Source organism: Pantherophis guttatus, chromosome 2 (genome assembly GCF_059756535.1).
Source record: "Pantherophis guttatus breed Tessera chromosome 2, ASM5975653v1, whole genome shotgun sequence".
In the NCBI taxonomy this organism is placed as follows: domain Eukaryota; kingdom Metazoa; phylum Chordata; class Lepidosauria; order Squamata; family Colubridae; genus Pantherophis; species Pantherophis guttatus.
In genome coordinates, this window is record NC_142064.1 from 31,677,962 (window position 1) to 31,702,340 (window position 24,379).

General features: G+C 37.5%; 2 protein-coding genes across 3 annotated transcripts in view; one reads left to right on the forward strand and one right to left on the reverse strand.

Annotated features, from left to right (window-relative positions):
• Positions 1-1,245: 1,245 nt before the first annotated feature.
• On the reverse strand, positions 1,246-12,750 carry SREK1IP1 (SREK1 interacting protein 1). The gene is made up of 5 exons (XM_034440977.3): positions 12,613-12,750; positions 8,700-8,747; positions 4,387-4,527; positions 4,109-4,187; positions 1,246-3,042 (listed from the first exon to the last, which is right to left on the reverse strand). The coding sequence occupies exons 1-5, from the start codon at positions 12,623-12,625 to the stop codon at positions 2,847-2,849; spliced, it is 477 nt and encodes a 158-aa protein (XP_034296868.1). The 5' UTR covers positions 12,626-12,750; the 3' UTR covers positions 1,246-2,846.
• A 2,002-nt stretch (positions 12,751-14,752) lies between these two features.
• Positions 14,753-24,379, forward strand: part of CWC27 (CWC27 spliceosome associated cyclophilin) — a 114,010-nt gene continuing 104,383 nt past the window's right edge. Inside the window, exons 1-5 of one of the 2 annotated variants that reach the window (XM_034440978.3) lie at positions 14,753-15,147; positions 17,307-17,403; positions 19,164-19,276; positions 21,357-21,500; positions 22,713-22,811. In XM_034440978.3, coding sequence (XP_034296869.1) covers positions 15,106-15,147; positions 17,307-17,403; positions 19,164-19,276; positions 21,357-21,500; positions 22,713-22,811 — 495 coding nt within the window. In that variant the 5' untranslated portion in view covers positions 14,753-15,105. The remainder of the gene's footprint in view (positions 15,148-17,306; positions 17,404-19,163; positions 19,277-21,356; positions 21,501-22,712; positions 22,812-24,379) is intronic. The other variant, XM_087885726.1, reaches the window with a different exon arrangement.

A 24,379-nucleotide genomic window follows, 5' to 3' on the forward strand; every position in this document is an offset into this window, starting at 1 on the left:
TAGAATCAAGTATTTGATATAGGCAGCCTTATAAACCTAATGAATAATAATAGATCACTAAGATACTGTCAGGGTTCACCAATAACATTATGGTTTAGCCTAGTGTGTGAAACCAGACAACTGGAACCTCATGCTGTTTAAGATATTAAGCAAGTTGTTGGGGGTGGGTGAGAAACCCACCTCCCACATTATTTTATGTGAGGAGCTACCTTTTCTTGGGCCAATGATTAGCTGCCAATCACACTTGGCTTATACATTTCAGCAATAGATTCCTATAGCAATATATAGCAATATCATGGTTGCTATTAGTGACAGAACAGAATATTTGCCTAACTACAGTGATAGTTTAGTATGTCAATGCAACATGAACAAAATCTTTCACACTTTTTTCTGAGGCGACAGCCATTTTTTCCCCTCTTGCTATATTTTCTTGTGGTGGCAGTGGGAACTTCACTACTTTAAGCACCATTTGACTAATGTCAACTCACTGACCATGTCAAATCATGCCCACATCACTATTTGTTCCATGTATGGGATGGGGTTCTTCCTTTATATTCAAAATAGTCAAGCAATAGGTAGAATAAAGCAATGCTACTTCCAACTCTCAGCACAAAATTACAGGTTTGTGAACAGCTTCATTATGTGTTTGTTTGTGTCAGCAACAAAACAATACTATTTATGTCTGATGATGCAGGAATGTCCAGGATGGTAAGCATTAATTTCTACCACTTAATTTGAAGATGTTTTGTGAGTAGACAGATCTTATTTTAAATTCCTGAGCTATTTTGTTTAATGAGTTCTTACAGTGCCTGTCAGTATCTGATACACAATTTGATAGTAAGAGGTAGTGTACTGTCTATACAGGAAGCTGGGTTCTTAGATGTCCCTGTCTGCAAACAGAAGAGTTACTTGCCTATGGGGAATTATTTAATATAATAAATACCATTAAGAATTAATTGCCACAATATTACAAACTGCTGCTCAACTAAGTAGCCATGTACTTCAAAGCACCTTTCTCCCTTTAAATCTAACGTGCTGCATCTAATAAACACCCCTATGTATATGTTGCCAAGATAACATTTTTAAAATATTGTATCTGGAACTTTTACTCTGAAGTGGTACATGCTGCAATATCATATAAACAGCCTCAAAACAAATGAGGCAGAACTATTGAAAATATAGAACGTATTCCCCTCCACTGCTTTTCACACCATTTTTCCAGTGGAAAAAAGAAGAACTTGGTGGTAAAAGAATGACCTTTTTTAATTTTTCAGCAAACTAAACACAATAAAGCAATCATTTAGCTTATAAATTCAATCATGTTTACTTCTTTGGTCCCCCCCAAAAAAGTATATACTAATTTTTCATATATACAAATAAATGGCAAGAAACAACAGGGAAATAAAAAAGCAGCATAAAAATAGTTTTCATCTTTAGTTCAAGTGGTTAAAAAACAGGATTTTTTACTAGAAAAAAAACACTTGGTGCTTAAAAATCTATGTCCACTTTGCTCATTTAATTCCCAATATTTACCCCCACACACAGGCTTATGTCTTGATTCAGAGATGCTTCTACCACGTAAACTTATAATATGCTACAACAGCCTTTCAACATCTTCACTTCTTTCCATTCCATGCCGTACACTATACAATCATTGCTAGTTATAGCTGATGATTCTAGAACTAATTACTCCTTTAATTAGTTCTAGAATCATCAGCTATAAGTAGCAATGATTGTATGTTTCAAAATTTTCTAAGATACATACTCCCTTCTAGTTTTACTAAACATATAAAAGTACATGTACCATAGTTTTCAGAGTATAAGACGCACCTTTCCCCCCCTAAAAGGGGGTGAAAATTTAGGTGCGTCTTATACACCAAATGTAGTCCTGTCCACCCTCTGGCCTCTGCCTCCCAGCAGTTTACCTCCTAGCAGCAAGAAGAAACAGCTCCTTTCAGCTTCAGCACAGCCTAGTTAGCACAAGTTGATTGGATCAGCCTCCCGGCTCTCAGCTGTTTTGCGCAGGCCTCTGGTGCTTGCTGCAAGGAGGTAAATTGCTGGGAACAGATTTTTTTTCCCTTGTGCGAATCAAGCTATGCTGAAAACAAAAATGAAAGTAAAGCAGGCTATTTGCTGTTTGCTACGAGGCAAAATTGCTGGGAGGCAGAGGCAGATTTCTTTTTCTTGTTTTCCTCACCAAAAAAGGTAGGTACGTCTTATAGTCCGGAGCGTCTTATACTCCAAAAAATACGGTATCTTAATAACAGAACACAATGACAAAACATTTCCATGGGGCAGAAAAAAAAAAAGAGAATTTAAAGAGGGAAAATTACTGGTTTCATGCTCTGCTAGTTTTCTACTGGAACGGATGCTGATGCAAGTGGAACTTCTTATGTTCCCAGTTAAGGGACATAAATGCCTGCTATAGAATTGGGCAGGTTTTTTTCTTCTCATTTTGGGACTATAATGGAAATAAATGGGATCTGGAATCTGTGGAACGGCAGTCTCTTTGCAGGTACCCAATGATTATCAGAAGTGTTAAAAAAAACCATGGGACTGTACAACTAAAATTACTGGCTTTTGTTCATGAATAATTTGTAATTGTTGAGAGATTAAAATTTTAGAAGCAACAACTTCTAAAATTTTAATCTCTCAAACGGTTTTAAATCAGGAAGTACAAATAAAGATTGAAACCCACAAAGGAGAATGAAAACCTTAATTCCTTCCGCCCCACAAAAAAAAAAGTTTGATACAAAGAGATTTTTAAAATAAATTATTAAGGAGTATATATATCTTGCGGCATTATTTGAACTAGGATTGACATAAATCAACCTAAGTCTTATTTTTCAGTCATTGCTAGAAGAATCTGAACTATCAGAAGATGAAGAATCTTTTCCTCTTTTGTGTTTTTTTCCTCCCTTTTTGTGATGATGTTTTCTTTTCTTAGATTTATTCTTTTTCACTTTCTTCTTTTCTTTTTTATGGGATTTCTGCTTTTTTGATTTAGGTTCATCATCTTCTGTGATGCTTGAAGAATGAGATCTATAAAACATAGGATTATATATGTAGTTTATGATATAATTAAAACACTAAATGCTAAACATAAAACTTCTGGTAAACCTAATTACTGTAGCTAAATACACCAAAGAAACTTTTCTTCATTCCTATAACATTTTATTCTATTATAGTCTTTCTCTATTTGAGAAACTGTCCTCTAGTTGGGGATAGTATATTAATAGGGAATTAATTTGCTAAAAGACATCACCCATATAGTAGACAGAAATTCTACAGGCTCAGGGTGACACTAAGATAACTAAGGTTTACAGATGAAAAAATTAATGATTTAAAAGAACAAAAAAAACAGAGGAAACAGATGTTAAGTACAGATGCACTAAATAAAAACAGGAGAAATGGAGCAGAGAACAATCTAGCTACTTCTACCTGAATTCTGAAACAGAAGTCACACATTGTGCTTAAACTATGAGTTAGGGCTTGATTAAACACGGTCTACTCAATCTACAATAGCTAGTTTCCTGCAACCACATTGTGGCTGAATATAACCTAGCCTAAGCAAGCATTATTGGGCTAGTTACCCAAAACAAAGTTCTTTTTTGGACTGTTTCTCCAGCTAAGCAGGAAAGTACGAGAAACTTTTCAGTATCTCAAAATGTTGTTTCCTTTTTCCTTTTTCCTTTTAATAGAATAATATATTGTCTGATTTGCCAGGGCATCATTATATGCTTTTAGCAATTTGACTCTCAACCTACGACCACAATTGAGCCACAAATTTCTGTTTCTTAAAGCAAGGCATTAAGAGAGTTTTGCCCTATTTTACGACCTTTCTTATCACAGTTGTTAAGTTAAATCACTGCAGTTAAGTTAGTAACATCACTGTTAAATCAATTTGGCTTCCCCATTGACTTCCCTACATGACCCCAGGACACTGCAACTGTCATAAATATGGATCAGTTGCCAAGCATCTGAATTTTGATTGTGTGATGGTGCAATGGTCATAAATCACTTTTTTACTGCCTTTGTAACTATGAATGGTCACTAAACCTGTGGTAAGGCGAGGACTACCTATACTTCTGTCTCAGTTTTTTGCTACCTTTTTCTTGATTTCTTTAATTTTGATTTTTCCTTGCTTTTCTTTTGGATTTTTTTCTTTTCTTCATCATCAGGAATACCTGTAAATTAGAGGGATTAAGATTTTAGTGATTCTTGAAGTAGGAGACATCTAGCTTTAAGGAGTAACTGCAAAGATAATTGAAGAAGGTCATTTCTTCTTCTGGCAGATATCCTGACAGTATCGTGGGCACCCGGTGTTCAGAAAAGAAAATTGCAAACGAAAAACAACAACGACAAATATAAGACAATCAAACTTACCCTGCTTTTCTGGAACGACATCAAGTTTTCCCAGCTCCTCTTCCTCACTCTCTTCACTGCTTGTGCTACTCACATCTAAAACAATGTCTCTTTTGGGATCTACACGGAGAAAGTTTCGGCACTCAAATGTCAGATGACCCGCTAAGTAAAGTTTGAGAAAGGAAAAGAAACAACAGAAGTGGTACAATTGACTATGTGGCGTTCAGCAAGCAAGTAAAAAAATAAATAAATAAAAGTCAGGAAATTTTGATTTATTTCTCCCCTCTCCTTTTGGTAAAAGACCAAAAGTAAAGGCTCCTTCTACTCAAGCTCACTTCCTGGTATCTATATAAATACATCCATGTAGTTTTTTTTACCATCAATACTTAACACTGAAAATATTTTCATTTCCATTTTTCACACAGATATGGCAGTTTCTTCAAGGTTAATGGATGCTATTGTTGTATTTTATGTGGGTGTGGTTTGCAGTGGAGTATATAGTAAAACCGTAGCTATAATACAAAATAATAAACATAATAGCAAGAAAATGTAACTTTGTTGTAACATCTCTTCTCAGAAAATTCACTTAATTTGATTTTGATTTTTAAAAAAGTATGGACATTGCTAATATAAATCTTTATTAGTGCAGAAAATTCTTCTAATATGTATTACGAAGTGGGCAGCTATAATAATTTTTATGAAATAAATATGAAATAAGAAAGTGGAAAATTGTTGCATATGAAAATATAAGTCAATTTAAAAAGGTTAATAGGAAAGATTTTTCCTATCTAGTTTTTTCAGTTATAAGCCGAGTCAAACAATAAAAAAAAATCCATAAGCACATTCCCTTTTTCTTTTTAGTATTCCTCATATCAACAATTCACAAACCATTAACCACTGAAGACACTAACAGAATGCAAACTAGCTCAAATGCTGTTCAGAAACACTTGCACATAGGTATAAAAATAATGCTTTAAACATTTACCGATACATGTAATGTTACAAATGTATTATTCCCACACAAAAACCTATCCTTATACCAATATGGTCAATCATATCTTAAACAAAATTGCTTTAGCTCTATTTCAGCATCATTCAATATAAAACTAGATCAAGCACTGATAAAAGAAACATATATATATATGTCACCTTTACAAAATCTAGCCAGATATTTAGCAAAACATCTTCAACCTTACGCAGAATCTGCTGCTTCATATGTACAGAACTCATACCATTTCATACAAATAATAAAAAAGCAACACATAAAAGAAAGTGACCTTCTTGTAAGCTTTGATGTTGTATCACTATTCACACAAATACCTGTCAAAGAAGCCTTGTCATCAATTAAAAACAAATATCAACTACCAAAACATATCACAAACTTAACAGAACATTGTTTATCCAACACATATTTCATACACAGAGGACAGAGATATAAACAAGTAGAAGGTGCACCAATGGGATCACCATTATCACCAGTCATCGCTAATCTTTTCATGGAAGAATTCGAATCCAATGCCTTAGAAAAAACTGTTAACAAACCAAAATTATGGCTCAGATACGTTGATGACACCTTTGTGATCTGGCCACATGGAAGAGATAAATTGGAAAACTTCTTAGTACATTTGAACAGCCTCCATCCCAAAATAAAGTTCACCATGGAGATAGAATCAGAAAACCAGTTCCCTTTCCTCGATGTATTAATTTATAAAAAATCTGATGGCACCTTAGGACATACCATCTATCAAAAGAAGACACATACGAACCGCTATCTCAACGCCAAATCACACCACCATCCAGCACAAATAAACTCTGTTGCCAAAACATTAACCACAAGAACTAAACGTCTGGCTGATAAAGCACATTTACAAACTGAATTATATACACTAACTAATGTACTGACATCAAATGGGTTCTGTAGAAATAAAGTCATCAATATGATCAAACATACAACACCAAGACAGAATAAAAAACAACAAGAGGAACAAAACAATGGGAAAGCCATCTTGCCCTATATAAGGGGAACAACAGATAAAATTAGCAAAGTACTACAAAAACACAACATCAAAACCATATTTTGCACAGATAGAAAGATATCGTCCATTCTGAGAAACCCCAAAGACAAAATAGAATTAGAAGATCAAGGCATATATGAAATCCCATGTGGTTCCTGCCCATCAACATACATTGGACAGACCAACAGAAGAATGAGTGTGCGCATCGAGGAACACAAAAACTCAATACAAAAGCAAGAACACACATCATCATTAGTTCAACATATAAATACAACAGGACACAACATTAATTTTAATAAAACAAAAACAGTTGCAAAAATAGAACATCTCAATGGCAGGATAATCAGAGAAGCAATAGAAATGGAAAAAAGACCATATTGCATGAATAAACGGGATGACACTTCACGTCTGCCTACTATTTGGAAACCTGCTCTCATAGATAGACGAATCTTGACACCATATGTGGAACATGGACCAAACATTGCACAAAAAAATCCCAACCAAATCATATTCAAACCAGCCACAAAGATAAAGCCCTGCCACCTAGTGGAGAAAAACCGACCATACACCCGAAGCCAAGCCAATAAACACATACTGGGACTCCCAACCAATCAGAATGAAAAGGTGGAGCCATCCCAGAATACCAGCACCAGATTTGAAATTCCAACGTCAGTTAGTGCAAAATGACTACTGGCATAAGCCTGATGATGGCAGATGGGATTCTGCCGAAACGTCGCTTCTACCCTTTTAGGGATATATCCACAATTACACGGGAAGAAACCCAAAATATTAACTATACACACACACACACACACACACACACACACACACACACATATATATTATAGACACACACACACATATTAGACACCCTGTTATAACCTAAGATCCGTTCACCAAGTAAATTAGGATTGGTGAAACTTCTTTCTGCTTAAAATTAGCTAGACGTGTTCAAAATAGATCTTCAGCAGGTTCTTTAAAACATTATGGAATGAATGATTACAGGTTCTACAAAAGTTCTCTCATGCAGTATAACCTCTGGTCATAAACACTTCTGACCACAATCAAATTGGGTTCCGACCAAAAAAATTCACAATTTTTTTTCCCCCGTGGCCAATTTCCCCTTCCAGACCATTTTTTTTGTAAGCACCAAATTTTCAAAATTAGGTCCAGGTCACGACCGAATCGGTTTGCTACCAAAGTTATGGAACCAATTATGGTTGTGACATCCATTGGTGATGTTTATCAGCAAAAACTACATAATCTGCATTTTTCTTTCAGTTATATATGTTCAAAATAAATACAGTAAATAATAAATGTTTATATATTTATTTATAATTGTGTTGTTGGCAAGACTATTATATATTGTTCCTTGTAATAGATTAGGTTGACAAGCTTGTTCAACCTATTATGTTCTACCCTAGCAGATTCTCTATTCTTTAGACAGGATGTTTTTCTTTCAAACGAGTCTTAGGTCACTTATTTCAAAATCAGCAAACTACTATGAGGACAACAATTCCCATCACTCTCTTTCCACTGCTTATGCAGACTAAGGCTGATTTAGCAAAGAACACATTACCTCCACCATACTACTACAGTCATGTGAAAAAGAAAGTACACCCTCTTTGAATTCTATGATTTTACATATTAGGGCATAATAAAAAACACCTGGTCCTTAGCAATTCTTAAAAGTAGGTAAATACAACCTCAGATGAACAACAATGCAAAACATATATACCATGTCATCATCAAGGTTGACTCAGCCTTCCATCCTTCCGAGGTAGGTAAAATGAGGACCCGGATTGTGGGGGCAATAAGCTGACTTTGTATAAAAAAGGACACCGCTTGGGGGCCCCCAAAAGCCCTACTAAGCAGGTATATACAAAAGTATGAAGGCTATTGCTTAACGCATTGTAAGCCGCCCTGAGTCTCTGGAGAAGGGCGGCATATAAATCGAACCAATAAACCAATAAATTTTACAAAAAGAAAGCCAAAATTACTATGTCTTGATAAGTAAAACCATAGAACCACTTAGTGATATAAAGATTGGAAAAAAATTCATTCATTTTTTGACTGATTTTTAATATGGCACTTGACCAATAAGGAATTGAAATTCACTTTTCCCTTCTTTCCTTCAGTAAGTTGAATTTCAGTATTTCCTTATCAGTCAAGCACCACACTACAAAAAAATCAGCGAAAAAAATAAACGTTTACCAACCCCCTAAAACTGCTGCTGCTAATACAAGTGATAGATTTCAAGAAGACTTGTTCCAACCTGTTCATTTTCAGAACTGTATCTTCATCTTTGTAGATACTTACGATAGCCACATTTCTTGCACCCTGCCCTGATATTATCCTTATTTCCACCTAAAAAGCCAAACAGATTTCTTATTAGTTTGTGGACATTCTAGAAATATTCAACGTACAGGAAACTTCTTGATGCAACAGTCCCAATAATAATTTTGTAAATTTTACTTTCTTGTGCATTGCATAATAAAAATTACAGCCACCTACAATTACAATGGTTAGTGCCAAATTGTGACTTGTTACATTGCTCTGATCAATTAAATCTCGGAGCCAGGTATGTTTCTTAAATAAAATGTTGTTCCTGGGTTTGCAGCATTTTTATGTAGATTAAGCTCTACAACAGAGGACCACTTTTTCTACATTAGACTGTTTGGCAGAATTAAGCTGCCTTTTCTATTTGCAGCTCACATGAGGTTATATACTGACTTAGTGCTACTTCTAGGCCAATTCGGCATAAGGCACAATACAATGACACCCATAAAAACTCCACACAATGTGCAAATTACTGTTTTCTAGTAATGTATAGAACATATGGAGCTGATGAGCTCTGGTTGACATAAAACAGGAACAACCACAACTATAAAGAATTTGGCAAACAATTAACATGTGAATTAAAATAGGAGAATAAGATATCCTATCATCCTGAAACTATTCTTTGTAAAACTGAAAACATTTAGAATATGTCAGGTTATTATATTCTTCATTATTTTTAAAAATCAGTACTGATGTACACGGAAAGTACATTTAGGCACTCACTCAAATATAATACAAAAACAAGTGTGACCAAGGATTGCATAAACTGAGCACCTATTCATTTAAAAAAAAAAAAAACATAGCTACATGAATCTATTTCTCCATAAATTATAAGAGCCAGATGTGAATAAAGAATTATGTTGATGCTTCAAGTTTAAAAAAGAGTTGACTTATTATATCCAAAGACCATCTTGAGAGCTGACAGAATTTTCTGAAGCTACATGGGTATGGAAATAGACTTGCTTTATATATCAAAAGTGTATCAACAGCTTTTCCCAGTGTAATAGCCTTCAAATATTGAAAGATATGTTCAGTATTTTCTATAGCTAGCTATGTCGTTTTTATTTATTTATATCCCACCTTTATTATTTTTATGAAACAACTCAAAGCAAACATATGTAATCCTTCTCCCTCCTATTTTCCCCACAACCACCACCCAGGTGAGGTGAAGTGAGGTGAGTTGGATTGCTTTTATGCCTAATGCAGGATGAGATCTCAGTCTCTAGATCAGCCTGGCCTGGTGCCTTAACCACTAGACCAGATTGGTTCTATTGCTAAAACATGTCCATTAGCACTTAGATATCTGAGGTCCAAGAACTGCTGGGAGGGCTATAATAAACCTAGTACATTCTTCCACTTCTTTTTCAGATAGGAACTGAAAATATTGTTTTTCAATAGCTTCCTACTTAGAAAACTAATGACCAGGTACATTTAACTTGCTGCATCTGTTTCATTAACTAATCCTTTTCTAACTCCTTTTGTCTTAATTGTTTTCTTTAAAAATATTTACTTTTGTAGCAGCTTTAGTCTACATGCACTTAAGGGCATAACATAAATGTTAAATTAAATTGCATCTTTATTGCCCCAATGAAAGAACAGGAAGAAAGCAGCAGCATCTCTGCCTCTAAGTTGTCCTTCAAATTAAGCTTCCAAGCATATAGTTTTCACGCAAGCATTTCAGAAGTGGATAACCAATGCTTTCTTTCAGATATTCTTTTGAATTTGACTGTATAGTTTGTGATTTTCTAATGGCTCTCATCAGAGTACTAATCGGATCTGACCCTTCTCAATTTCCGAGCCATCCAGAATACTGTTGTCATGTTAACAAAAGTCAACCATACAGGTAAGTCCTTGGTTTACAATCAATCATTTAGTGAATATTCGAAGTTATAATGGCACTGAACAAAAGTGACTTATGACTGGTTTTCACAGAACCATTGTAGCATCTCCATGATCACGTGATTGGAATTTGGATGCTTGGCAACTAGCATATTTTTATGCCAGTTGCACTGTCCCAAGGTCATGTGATCACCATTTGTAAGCTTTCCAGCTGCCTTCCGACAAGCAAAGTCAACGGGGGAAGCTGGATTTGCTTAACAACCGCATGATTCACTTAACAACTGCAGTAATTTGTTTAAAACCGTGGCAAAAAGGTTGCAAAACAGGGCACAACTCACTTAATAACTGTCTTGCCTAGCAAGAGAAATGTTGGGGTCAATTGTTGCAAGGTGAGGACTACCTGTACTGTTATATACCCTGAATTCATCCTGGTGCTCTGTACTCTGGAAAGAATTACTGAACAGCCCAATTCCTGATTCTCCCCACTTCAATTTGTCATATGTTTACAAAATATCGTAATATGTAAAATTATAGGATATCTAACAGGAAGTATATTAAAAAATGCTCTAAAGTTACATAGGTCTGTGTGTAAGGTTTTTCCTTCTGCCAAATATTAATATTTAAACATCTGGATAAGTAATAGAATATAAAACTGAAAGTACAAACTTGCAATCGTGGGGTTTATAATACTAGAATGACTAACCATTTTACTTTTTAAATAATGGGTTGAAAACCTTTTCATTAAAATCTTAATTAAAGCCTTGCATATTAAGTTTGTTAGTGAAAATGTCAATACAAAACGAACAGAAATTCAACAAGACTTTCAGCATTTTCCTTAAGCCAAAATGTAGTTTGCTTGTTTGCGGTTTTATGATTTATGGAATTCCAGTTAGTATGGTTTATAAACGGCTTGATGGTCTACTAGATATGTGATGATACTTTATCCCCACTTTGGCTAATCTCCCAAATACAAACTGAAGGATAGGACTGATCTATCGATCCATTTTCTAGATAGATTTAGATAGACCACCAGTGTTTCTTACACTTTTTGCTCTCAGACTGAGGCCTTCTCCCCACTTCTTTTAAAGATTACGGAGGACCACCTCAAAAGCTTTCATTTGCATGGGTTATATTTATCCATATCTGCAGTGTTAAAAAAATTAACATCGGCCCATCAGTAGATGTTTAAATCACGTAAAAATCACATTAAACATATTCAGGGTGGATTTGATTTAAATCGAGTTGATTTAAATCACAATTTAAATCATAATTTAAATCACTAGTAAAAAGGCTTGATTTAAATCAACTCGATTTAAATCATAATTTTTAAAGAGCAACTGCTACTCCTTTGACCCAGTTGACTCACCGATAGTCCCAGTGTTGCAGAATATACAGCCTCATGCTACATAACTAAGCTCCATTTCATGCTGAATAAACTAAATTATTTATGTATCCTAAATAGAAAACTATCTTACGATAGATTTTTACCCCAAAAGTTTTTTATTAAAATAAATTCGATAAAAATAAAAAAAAATCCGATTTAAATAAAAAAAAATCTGATTTTTTTGATTTTTTTAAAAAAATCATTGATTTTTATCCACCCTGAACATATTAGATATTAACATCAATAAAAGTATTTTTCATGGGGGGGGGAATTACTTTTAACAAACAAAAAAGTAATAATGGAAGAGAGCCGTTGTTTTAAACGTTTGCAAATATCTTCCAACATCTGGCAAATCTCGTTGATGTCACGGATCCCCAAGAGGGCATTGGGGGGGATACCCCCCTCCCAGGGAGTCCTCGGACCACCTTTTTAAGGAACCCTGGCCGCGACTTCATTAAACCCAGGCTTAAGGTAGAGATTAAAAGTAACGGCAGTTTAGACGGCCATCGAGAGGCAGTCAAATTCATTCACTACGGCTGTTTTTCAGCCGCGGCTTCCTCGCTTGCACTCGTCTCCCAGGCTCCTCCGGCAAAAGCCGCCGCTTTTGACTCGCGTCTGAACCCCGCGGATTTTCTCCACATCCCTTTCCCCCCCCCCCCAACAGCTCACCTGGCAACGCCATGCGCCCAGCGCAACCCTCCCCACCTCTAAGCCTCCACTAACGGCGGTCAGACGAGCTCGCGGGGTAACGTTCCTCGCTGGGGAACTCTGACCCGAAACGCGAAGGGCTGAACCAAGTGTGTGTAGGGGGAGGGGGGGAGTTCTTAAGGAAAGAACTAAGAGGCGGGCAGCAGCAAAAGCCTTTCTTTCCTGGCTTGCTGGGAGAGAAAAGGAGAGCACCATCATTCGCCTTTGTCTCTTTGTTGATTCCTGTCTGAAGTCAGTCCGAAGGTTATTCAGTCCTACGGGAGAGACCACTGTGCCACCCACCCCCGGCAATACCAGAGTTTTCTTCTCGAGCCCTTCCCACTAAAAGGCAATGGGCTGTTCTCTTGATTGACAGCACCTTGGTCCAATGGGTATAAGCCAAGGTTAGTTTTTTTTTCTAAGAAAGCAGTCTAGTTCAGGGGGTCTCTAACCTTGGCCACTTTAAGCCTTGTGGACTTCAACTCCCAGAATTCTTCAGCCAGCAGCAGCTGGCTAAGGAATTCTGGGAACTGAAGTCCGCCAAGGGTTAAAGTGGCTAAGGTTGGAGACCCCTGGTCTTGTTAATACACCGGTGCTCGGCATCTACTGTGCATCCCACCTGCATTTAGGTTGGAAGCTCGTTTTTGTAATGCTTATTTTCTGTCTAGTTACTCTGAAAGTTTAGGATGCAAGTCTTGAGCGTCTGTCTTCTTCATTCATTGCTTGCAGGGCGATAGGACTTCATCGGTCTCAGATCTTTGAGGGGTCCTTTGGTGCTCTCTTTAAGTCACCAGCACTGATGACGTTACCTAGTTTGGGTAATGAAATGTCTGCAAGAAAACAAGCAAACTCAGCACTAAGGATCCTTCGTTTCAACGCCGATTTACAAATATTCTCCCTTATTTGGCCCTCAGATCTTGCTAAAGCTAACTGAATTCATAAGCGGCCGCTTTTTGCCCTCTGCTTATTCTGCTTTTGGGCCACGAAAACACCAGTTTCAAAAGGAACGGTGGACTTGTAGATATAGTACCCGAAGAAGGGTCAACCAAGACCAACAGAGCATCCTTCCTTGGGGAGGGGTGGAGGAATACTGGGAATTTGATGCACCTAACGCATCTGAGCGGCACACAATAGTCTCCACTCGACTCTCAACGCTAGAAGTGTGCAGTTGTGGGTACATCCTAGCTGATTCAATTGGCACTTGTCTTTTGTGGGTGGTGTTGGTGTTTTCCTATGTGCTGAGCAACTCTTAAGCATGTAATGTGAGAAAAGTCAGAAACAAATGATTTAAATTGATCTAAGAACAGAGGTGAAATCCAGCAGGTTCTGATAGGTTCTGGAGAACCGGTAGTGGAAATTTTGAGTAATTCAGAGAACCGGCAAATACCACCTCTGGTTGGCCCGAGTGGGGTGGGAATGGAGCTTTTGCAATATCCTTCCCCAGGAGTGGGGAGGGAATGGAGATTTTGCAGTATCTTTCCCCTGGAGTGGGGTGGGAATGGAGATTTTGCAATATCCTTCACCCAGGAGTGGGGTGCAGTATCCTTCCCCTGCCACGCCCACCAAGCCACGGCTATAGTAAAAAAAAATTGGATTTCACCTGTCCAAGAATATATAATACTGAATGTAGCCGGATAATCCGAGCCGTCGTCGGGATTTTCCATTATCAGGGAAGCCCTTACCCAAAGGTTCTTTTTCAAAAGGCAATTGGACTTTGTTTTTTTCCTGAAGACGTTTCGCTTCTCATTCAAGAAGCTTCTTCAGTTCAGAACTTCTTGGATGAGTAGCGAAACGTCTTTAAGAAGAAAAAACAGTCCAGTTGCCTTTTGCAAAAAAAAAAAAAAACAACCTTTGGGACAACCATGACCTGGATGACTGAGAATCTCCATAGACACCTAGGTGAATTAGAAACTGAATCCTCCGGCGGCCTTTGAAGATTTTCCCCCATAGTGTTCCTCCGTAGGCCTTGCTCCTTTCCTTCAGTTGGGGGGATAAGGCGTGGGACAGGCAGATCAATTCAGAAAAGTCTCCCTCGCTTTCGCGGTGGAAGAGGTTACCGCTCTCAGGCGGATCAAAATAGTTAGAGCAGTGTTTCTAGTCGGAAGATTATAGATCCGGCACAGCGGGTCATACTACTCGCTAAGATCTGAAGAGGGGGACCCTCCTAATACGCAAAAAAAATGGCCATACCAGGCCGCGCTGAGCGGTGGTTAGCTCGTCGACGTTCCCTGAAATCCCAGGGAAATTTCTCTTTGTCTTCTTGAAGAGAACATCAGAAGCCAGACTTCTCTTGGTGGCGCTATCTTCTGCCTCTCCCCCCCCCGGCTAGAAATGAGGTCTTCCATGACCCAACATGGCGGGGAAATGATTCCCGCTGGAGTCCCAAATAGTCATTGACGAGCTTTCAAGTCCCACCGGGTGGGTGTTAAGGGTGAGATATTCTGTCAGGGCAGCTGCTGTGTGGAAGTTTTCACCATGAGCAATATTTACATCCAGGAACCGCCAACCAACGGCAAGGTGAGAGTCCTTCCGCTCATCTAAGGAAGAGCTTTCATATACCCCGTGCTTAATAACTGCTTCAGGTTGAGTGGGAAGCACTGAAGTGCTTCAGTTTGTAGCGAATGTAGGAACTTAATTTGCGATGTGACTTAAATTGAAATGAATTGTATTAAATGCCTGCTCGTGGCCCGAGTATATCTCGGTTGGAACAGTGTGGTTTCAATATTGTAATACTAGACAGGTTGAATTCAATAGGGTTTACTGCAGAATATGAATGTAAAGAATTTAGATTGAAACATTCTCCAAGGAGTCATTGTTAGGGTAATAGCTGTGATAGGACTTAATGCGTATTAAAATGAGAGCCAAGGGAAATCTGTTCACTCCAATGGCAGAAACCGTTTTATTTCCAACAAAAGCCTTGCAAAGGTTTTAATTGAGTTATGTGACTAAATAATGAAATCCTCAAAGCATTTGAAAGAAATGGAAGTTTGCAAAAGCCATCATATTACTATCCCTTTTTTTTAGGTAAACACTCTAATGAAAAGAGTGGAAAAGGAGTGATGAGAAATAGCATCAGATGAGCTCATTGACCTCTGTTACTCTGTTACTGTGCTTTGGTCCATTTAGGCTTTCACGTACTTTTGGAAATTACAGCCTCAGTGTTTGTAACCTGTGGCCCTTGCAATATTTTCTGCACATGATAAGGATAGTAAGAATCACTGTGGGGACATTTTGGCTAATACAGAAGTGCTACCAAAGTTCAGGTGTACCTCAGGTATCTGTATAAAATTTTAGGGTTCACTGCTACCATTTAAGTACAGATAACACTAGCATTTTAGCATGGCATCTATACCTCCTTTTGAAATTTAGGAAACCATGCTTTTCTTTTGAGACAAAGATATTTCTTCTGACGTGCAAAACTAGCTTTTTCAAGGAAAGGATATGACTAATTAAACAACGAGGCTGTATTCTGAAGTCCTTGATCAGTGTTAAGAAACAAGCCCACAATTGCAACATTTTATATGATAAAACTCTCATGCCTAACAAAAATAATGTGTTTTTATTGCACATCAATCCCTTTTTTTATTATTTGTTACTTTCTGATACACCTATTATATATCAAATGTATATACCTGTATCCCAGTGGGGTTAAACTCGTGGCCCATGGACCAGATGTGTCACATGCCCCCCCCCCCCCAGTTTAGCGAAAGGGAAAAAAGTCCCGATGCATCACGTGATTACGTCATGATGACGTGAGTTTGACACCCCTGCTGTATCCTATCTGTTAATAAACACTTTTTTGCTTTGCTTGTAGGACTTGTGGTTCATGTTGTCAGGGAGCAAAAAATGGTTGCTGATTTGCTTCTGGATCAAATTCAAGGCCATGTAATATCAATAGGAGATGTCATTGGTTATTCTTGTGATTGGTTGTTTTTATTCTGAAAAGCTGAACCTTTTTCATGCAACTGAAAAATGTTTTATGTCTTTGCTAAGAATGTAGCAAAATGGTCTAGTCTAGAGAGTTGTATGGGCAGACTTTCTATATAGTTTCTGAAATATTGCTCAGGTTATACTTCTTAAACAACTGTTTTAACAGAGGTATGACATGATTTCCTGTAATTTAGTTATTTATAAAAACTTTCTTCCCCAACTTTTTGGCTGTCAAACAAACTGCTCAAATCAACAAAGAGAAAAACATTGGAGCCATATTTTAGGACCCTTATTAGTTAACTTTTTATCCAGTAAAAAAATACTTATAATAGTATACTTTTAATTATTTAATTATTAAATACTTATAATTCAGTTGTCTACCAGTTTGGACATCTAACTGTGCAATCCTAAACATTTCTATCTGCTTTTTTTATTAAAATATTCAAATCCTCTTACAATATACTTGTAGAGATACAGTTCCAATTCTTAATGTATTTGTGTACTGTACACAAAAGTACAAGAGTATGCCTGCATTACTAACTACTGTTTTATTAGCAATGTCTTATTTATTGCTTCCATATTATTTTCTGTTAATTAGTTATTTTGCTGTTGATTGTGTTATATCACATTCTAGAGAATATGTAGTAAATGTATGCTTCAGAAGATGTAATTATGTATTGAGACTGATTTAAAAAATATTGAGACCTCTAATGATCACATAATCATACATTAAATCTATTCTGTAGGTATTATTGAAAACAACAGCTGGAGATATTGATATTGAATTATGGTCAAAAGAAGCTCCCAAAGCTTGTCGGAATTTTATTCAGCTTTGTATGGAAGGTAATGATTAATAAAAACACAGTAGTTCCTAATGTGATACAACAAGAACAATAACAACAATAATAAATAATAATACTAGTAATATAATAAAATATAGTTCCTATACAATGAAAAGTACTCAATTTCAATATGTCTGCTTAATTCTCATACTACTTTTCCAAAAAGTTTTAAATAGAAATACAAGCTTTGTTTGAAAGAAACAGCAAACATCTGCAGTACCCTCACTTAGGGAAGTATTCTTAGCCCTTTTGATGATCAGACTTGTAACAGCTTCTTGCATACTTTATAGTTGAGAGAGGGAAGGAGCAGTGGCAGGAGTTTTGCTCTGTGTCCTCCTTTCCTCAAAAGTGTGTGGCAAGTAAGATAATGTCATCTTTCTATCAAACTCTCTTGCTCTTTACCAGAGGATTCAGCCAAGAGATGCTTTTGATTCACTTCCTTTCTCTGCAAAATTCCATGCAAGTGATTGAAGATCTATTTCTTAGGTGCTGAGGGCCACATCAAGGTTGTGTTTGACCTCAGGGGCCAGAGTGGGCATGCCAGCTTGACGTCACTCGTGTCAGGGGTGCCTGTGGTGGCCTGAGCACTCTGCCAGCGAAAACAGGCTCCCAATCTCCGTTTTCAGATGCAGTGACCTCCTGCAACCCTCTGCCCGTAGCCCTCCCAAGCTCCTTTTTCGCTGGCAGAAGCACCGTGGACCGGTCCTTCACTTTTTCCAGAGTGGCCCCACGGGCCAGATCTAAGCACCTTGCAGGCCGGATCCGGCCCCAGGCCTTGAGTTTGACACCCCTGTCATAGGGCATGGAGAAAATGATGGATTTGCTCTGATTTTCCCCAAGATTAAAAAAGCAATAGAAATTGTTCTTTCTCACCCAAACTTCCACCCAATTGAGCCAAATCTTTTCCAAGTCAGTCAGGTTGCCAGAGGGATTGGGGAAGAGAAGAAAATTACATTATTCTTTAATCTAATTTCAGAGGTGAAAACTGAAACACTGAAAATAAGAAAAGGAAAATTTATTATTTGTGCTGCAAAACAAATCCCAGATCTGTACAAATAAGAGTTGATAAGATTGTACTGCAGATTTAAGGGTGCCTGTATGAAATTAAGCAAAGACTAATTGGTAAATCTAACAAGTATTTTCATGCCTTCATTGTCAGAGTTCCAAGTAATAGAGCCCTTGCAAGCAAAAACTCAGAGGCAGGTAGATTCATCAAGAATAGCTTGATTGGAAATATCATATTGGCACATATCTGGTGAAAACCGACTCAGAAGAGTCTCTCCGTTTTCATCTAATTAAAAGTGAAAGTTTTCCCCCCAAGCCCAAACAATCAGTCACATGGCCCAATCAAGGCAGCGTCCACTGGTCTGGTGACATCACTCCTCCTTCCTCCAGCCAGGTGGGAGAACATCGTTGGCTCCCAAGAGAATGTATTTTATTTTGACTACACAATTCCAGCTATTTCTATTTCCCCCCTCCCTATCCCTCAGCTTCAGTGTGGCAGCACTGAAGCTCCAAGATGGCTTCGGCCAGGCCAGCTTCAGGATTGACATTCATTCTTTTAAAAAAAAAATTTTTTTTGTACAAATGATTATGTAATTCAGAAAACTGCATATTTTAATAAAAGTTCTTTAATTATACATAATTAATTTGATGTTGACATTTCCTCTGAAATAAATACACACAAATAAAAAGTAAATCTCCCACAAGTGAATATGTTGCAATTCCTGTAAAGTGGCTTAACACTTGTTTTATTTTCAGGCTATTATGACAACACCATATTTCATAGGGTTGTACCTGAATTTATAATACAAGGTGGTGATCCAACTGGTACTGGCTCAGGAGGAGAATCTGTCTATGGAGCCCCTTTCAGGGTAACCCTCTGCTTTAGCTAGTTGGTTTCTTTATGTTCCTTTTATTACTATACAAGCATGTCTCTTTTACAATTTGTTCCTGTTTTCTTTCCCCCACCTTTGATTTCAGTGGTAGAAATTTGGACACAGGAGATGTGGGACATATTCTACTGAAATAGATAGAGCTTATATGGCTAACTATTGAAAATAGAGGTGTGCTTTGGGGAGTATTAAAGGATGAGTCTTTTCTAGGTTTTCCAAGAAATATGAGTTTATTCATAAAGACTAAACAAACAAATATAAATAAGATGCAAGTAGCCCTCACATAATGACAGCAATTGGGATTGATAACTCCATTGCTAAGCAGTGGGGTCAATTCGGCAACTCGACTGTGTTAAGCTCAGCAACTCAGCGCCACTAAGCATTATGGTTAATTGAGACATCATTCGACTGCGTCAGACTTAAGATGTCTGCTCCACTGCAGTCGTTAAGTATAGTTGAAACTCAAAAAATTAGAATATCGTGCAAAAGTTCATTTATTTCAGTAATGCAACTTAAAAGGTGAAACTAATATATGAGATAGACTCATTACACGCAAAGTGAGATAGTTCAAGCCTTGATTTGTCATAATTTTGATGATTATGGCTTACAGCTCATGAAATTCACAATCTCAGAAAATTAGAATATTACATGAAATCAATAAAACAAGGATTGTACATAGAACAATATCGGACTTAATGAAGCACAATGGACCAACACCAGCAGATGACATGGCTCCTCAAATCAACACAGACTGGAAATTTCACACTGGATTTCAAGCATTTTGCAGTGTGTGCCTCTCCATTCTTCCTCCAGGCTCCTTGGTTTCCAAATGAGATGCAAAAGTTGCTCTCATCAGAAAAGAGGACTTTGGACCACTGAGCAACAGACCAGTTCTTTTTGTCTTTAGCCCAGTTCTTTTTGTCTTTAGCCCAGGTAAGACACTTCGGACGTTGTTTATTGTTCAGGAGCGGCTTGACAAGAGGAATACGACATTTGAAGCCCATGTCCAGGATCCATCTGTGTGTGGTGGCTCTTGATGCACTGACTCCAGCCTCAGTCCATTCCTTGTGAAAGTCCCCGACACTTTTGAATGGCCTTTTCCTGACAATCCTCTCCAGGCTGCGGTCATCCCTGCTGCTTGTGCACCTTTTTCTTCCATACTTTTCCCTTCCACATAACTTTCTATTAATGTGCTTTGATACAGCACTTTGGGAACATCCAACTTCTTTTGCAATTACCTTTTGAGGCTTTCCCTCCTTATAGAGGGTGTCAATGTTGGTTTTCTGCACAACTGTCAGGTCAGCAGTCTTTCCCATGATTGTGATTCCTACTCAACCAGACTGAGAGACCATTTAAAGGCTCAGGAACCCTTTACAGGTGTTATGGCTTAATTAGCTGATTAGAGTGGGACACTTTGAGCCTAGAATATTGAACCTTTTCACAATATTCTAATTTTCTGAGATTGTGAATTTGGGGTTGAACTGTATGAACTGTAAGCCATAATCATCAAAATTATGACAAATCAAGGCTTGAACTATCTCACTTTGCATGTAATGCGTCTATCTCATATATTGGTTTTACCTTTTAAGTTGCATTACTGAAATAAATGAACTTTTGCACGATATTCTAATTTTTCGAGTTTCACCTGTAGATTATCACATGACTAAGACTTGTGCCATTGCCAGCTTTCTCCACTGACTTTATTTGTCAGAAGCGGGTTGTAAGCTTGCAAATGATGATTACCTGACCAAGATATGCTGTGACTGTTGTATAAGTATGTCTGTTATAAAGTGCCTGAATGGTGATCATGTGACTGTGGGGATGCTGCAATAATTGTAAGTTCAAGGACTAATTATATAACTACATTTTAAGTGCTGTATAAATTTGAACCATCATTAAACAAGTCAGTCGTTGACTGAGGACTGCCAGTTGATTTGTTCAGATGTTGGTGGGAAATACAGAATGCCTTTTGTTATCATTTTGGATTTCATCCTATGTACGTCAACCTAAATGAATTGGAGGCAATTGTGCACTAATTCTTATTTGTCATAATTTACAGGATGAATTCCATTCACGATTGCGTTTTATTCGACGAGGACTCGTTGCCATGGCAAATTCTGAGCCTCATGACAATGGCAGCCAGTTCTTTTTCACTTTGGGGCGTGCGGATGAACTTAACAACAAACACACTATCTTTGGAAAGGTTTGGAAAACTTCTACTCAAATGATATTTAGTGTCTGCAAAAATTTGTTCATATTGATATTATTTTATTTGTGAGAACTAAACAAAGTGACAAGAAAAGCTTTCAAATCCTTTGGATAGGATATTTGATAAATTATTAATAAACATAGACTGCAATATAAATAACTATTTCATAATGGGTAAAAAAGTAAATAAGCTAGTGAAAGAAGGAGCGGTGATAAATAGAAAGAATAGAAGGGAAGAGATTGCTGTTAGTTCTTTGCTGTGGTAGATCACTTCCTGGTTCAAATGAAGCAACCTTGTTACCACTCCATAGTGAGAGAATTGATTAAAACTAGTGCGATCAGCCACCTTATGTATCTTGATGGATTCCAGTGGGCACCTTCAGATTTTTCAGCAATTTGACAAGAAATTCCATCGGTCATCTGGTCAATCCCTGGAAGTGGGGTGGTCAGATCATTCAACATGGCTGCTTCAATCTTAAAGATTACCTTGGTTAACAAATGAATTCTTGCTGCCGACGCCACCTATCTCTGCCACCTGGAACAGGCCAAAAATTGGACACGTGGAGGCTGAAAATGGGGCACACAGAAGCCAAAAATGGGGCACACGGAGGCAGCCATAGGCAGCAGCGGCAATGGTGGAGATGGGCGGTGGCGATCCTGCTGATAGGCGTTATTCCTGGAGGCAGATCCAACCGCCAATCAGCTGCTCGTGCTAAATCAGGCTGTGCCGAAGCTGACCAGGCTGTTGGCTGTTTGCTGCAAGGAGGCAAATTGCTGGGAGGCAGAGGCAGATTTTTTGTTTCTTGTTTTCCTCCCTAAAAGCTAGGTGTGTCTTATAGTCCGGAGTGTCTGATAGTCCAAAAAATACGGGTAAAATGTGTTTTGAAAATAATTTGGGAAAAGTAGCTTTTAAACATGAATTTAGGCACTGAATCTATGCTCCTTCTAGTTTTTTCTAAGGAATGATCTGGGAGGTTGTCCATGTTCCTTTCTGAGAAGTTGGGGGAGGAATTGCTGTTAATTTGATATTTTTAATTCTTATGTTTTATGGGTTTGTTACTATTGTAATCAATCAATCATACTATTGTTTGGAATGTGCCAATGTAGAAATAATAGTAATAAATACATAAATTGAGATTTTTAAATTAAAATGTGTTTTGAAAATAATTTGTGAAAAGATTTTAAAAGAGTCCTTCTAATTTGGCAGATCACTGGAGATACTATATATAATATGTTGCGACTTTCAGAAGTTGAAATTGGCACAGATGAAAGACCAGTCAATCCACATAAAATAACAAGTACAGAGGTAGGAATAAGATTATTTGTAATAGATATAAATATATATTTCTCTTGTCTCAATGCTATTAAAATGAAATCAGATGTTTTCTTGCATTTTGCTTCAATATTAGAAATAATTGAAAGCTCAACTTGTATACCATGAATATGTTACCATTTTTGACCCAAGTGCTGATCTTGACATCTCTTTCTAATGTATTGCACAGTTCTTATTTACAGTAGCTATCACAATTGGGACCAGCAACCTAGTTGTTAAAGTAGTTGCTAAATGAAACTGATTGTGCTTATAGTCTTACTTCAACTTTCCTTTGCTTTACAGACATATAAAGGTCATCAATCCAGGGATAGGTTGTAAAGTTACTTTTTCATCACTGTCATAACTGTGAATGGTCGCTAAACAAGGCAGTCACTAAATAAGGACTACCTGTTGTTAATAAAAAGCCAGCAGCTACTAATACTACTTGCTTACACATAATCAAGGCAATTCTAGGAGATATTCACTGATACTTATTCAGTAGTGGGTTCTAACCAGTTTTACCACTGGTTTGCATCACGCACGCGCTTTGCGTGTGATCGCCGTGCGCATGCTCACTGCGCCACATGGGCGCCAAACCTGCGCTTTGCGCAAGCGCATTGAGTAAAAAAACCACTGAGGCACGGCAATCCATTCTGCCGCGCCTTACAGCTGATCTAAAAACAAAGAAATAAAGGTAGTTATAGTACGGGGGGGAGGGCCCAACTGATGTTTGGAGCGAACCGGTTCGCTCTCCTATCAAGATTTCCACTACTGGCTCTCCCGAACCGGGGAGAACCGGTAGCAACCCACCACTGTGTTTATTTTACATTATTATTTTTCTTAAAACAAGAAAAAGCCATGAATGAAACCCTTGGTTTGCCTGGATTTTGTATATTTGACCACAGTTGCTTGCCCAAGGAGTTCAAATAATAGGTTCAGAACTGAAGATTAATTACATATCAATTATATCAAATTCTAGAAGATCTCATGAAGTTTCATGTACAGTCGTGTACGTGAAAAAAAGGTTTGTGAATCCTTTCAAATTTTCAATATTTCTGCATAAATATGATCTTAAAAAGGTGTGATCTGTTCTTTACATAAGCTCTAAAAGTAGATAATGAGAGCCCATTAAGCAAATGAGTCAAAAACACATTCGTTCGTTGACTAATTGAGGAAAATGATCCTAATTATCAATTCACATGAAAATTAGTCATATGACAATTAGATTGTTTTGATCAGTGGGTTAATAATCAGGTTTGAGTGTGGCAGGTTCTGTCTTATTAAAAGAACAGACTTCTGGATATTCACTATGTGATATTCACAACACAGGTATGTGGAAGTATGTCATGGCTTGAACAAACAAGATTTCTGAGGATGTCTGAAAAACAAATTGTTGATGTTCACCAGACTGGGAAAACCTATTTCCAAAGAGTGTGGACTTCACTAGTCCAATATCAGGCAGATCATGTGCAAATAGAGGCAATCAATGGCATTGTTTCCCTTTCCAGGAGATCAATCAAGATCACACCAAGAGCAAGGTTTGTTATACTCCAGGAGGTCTC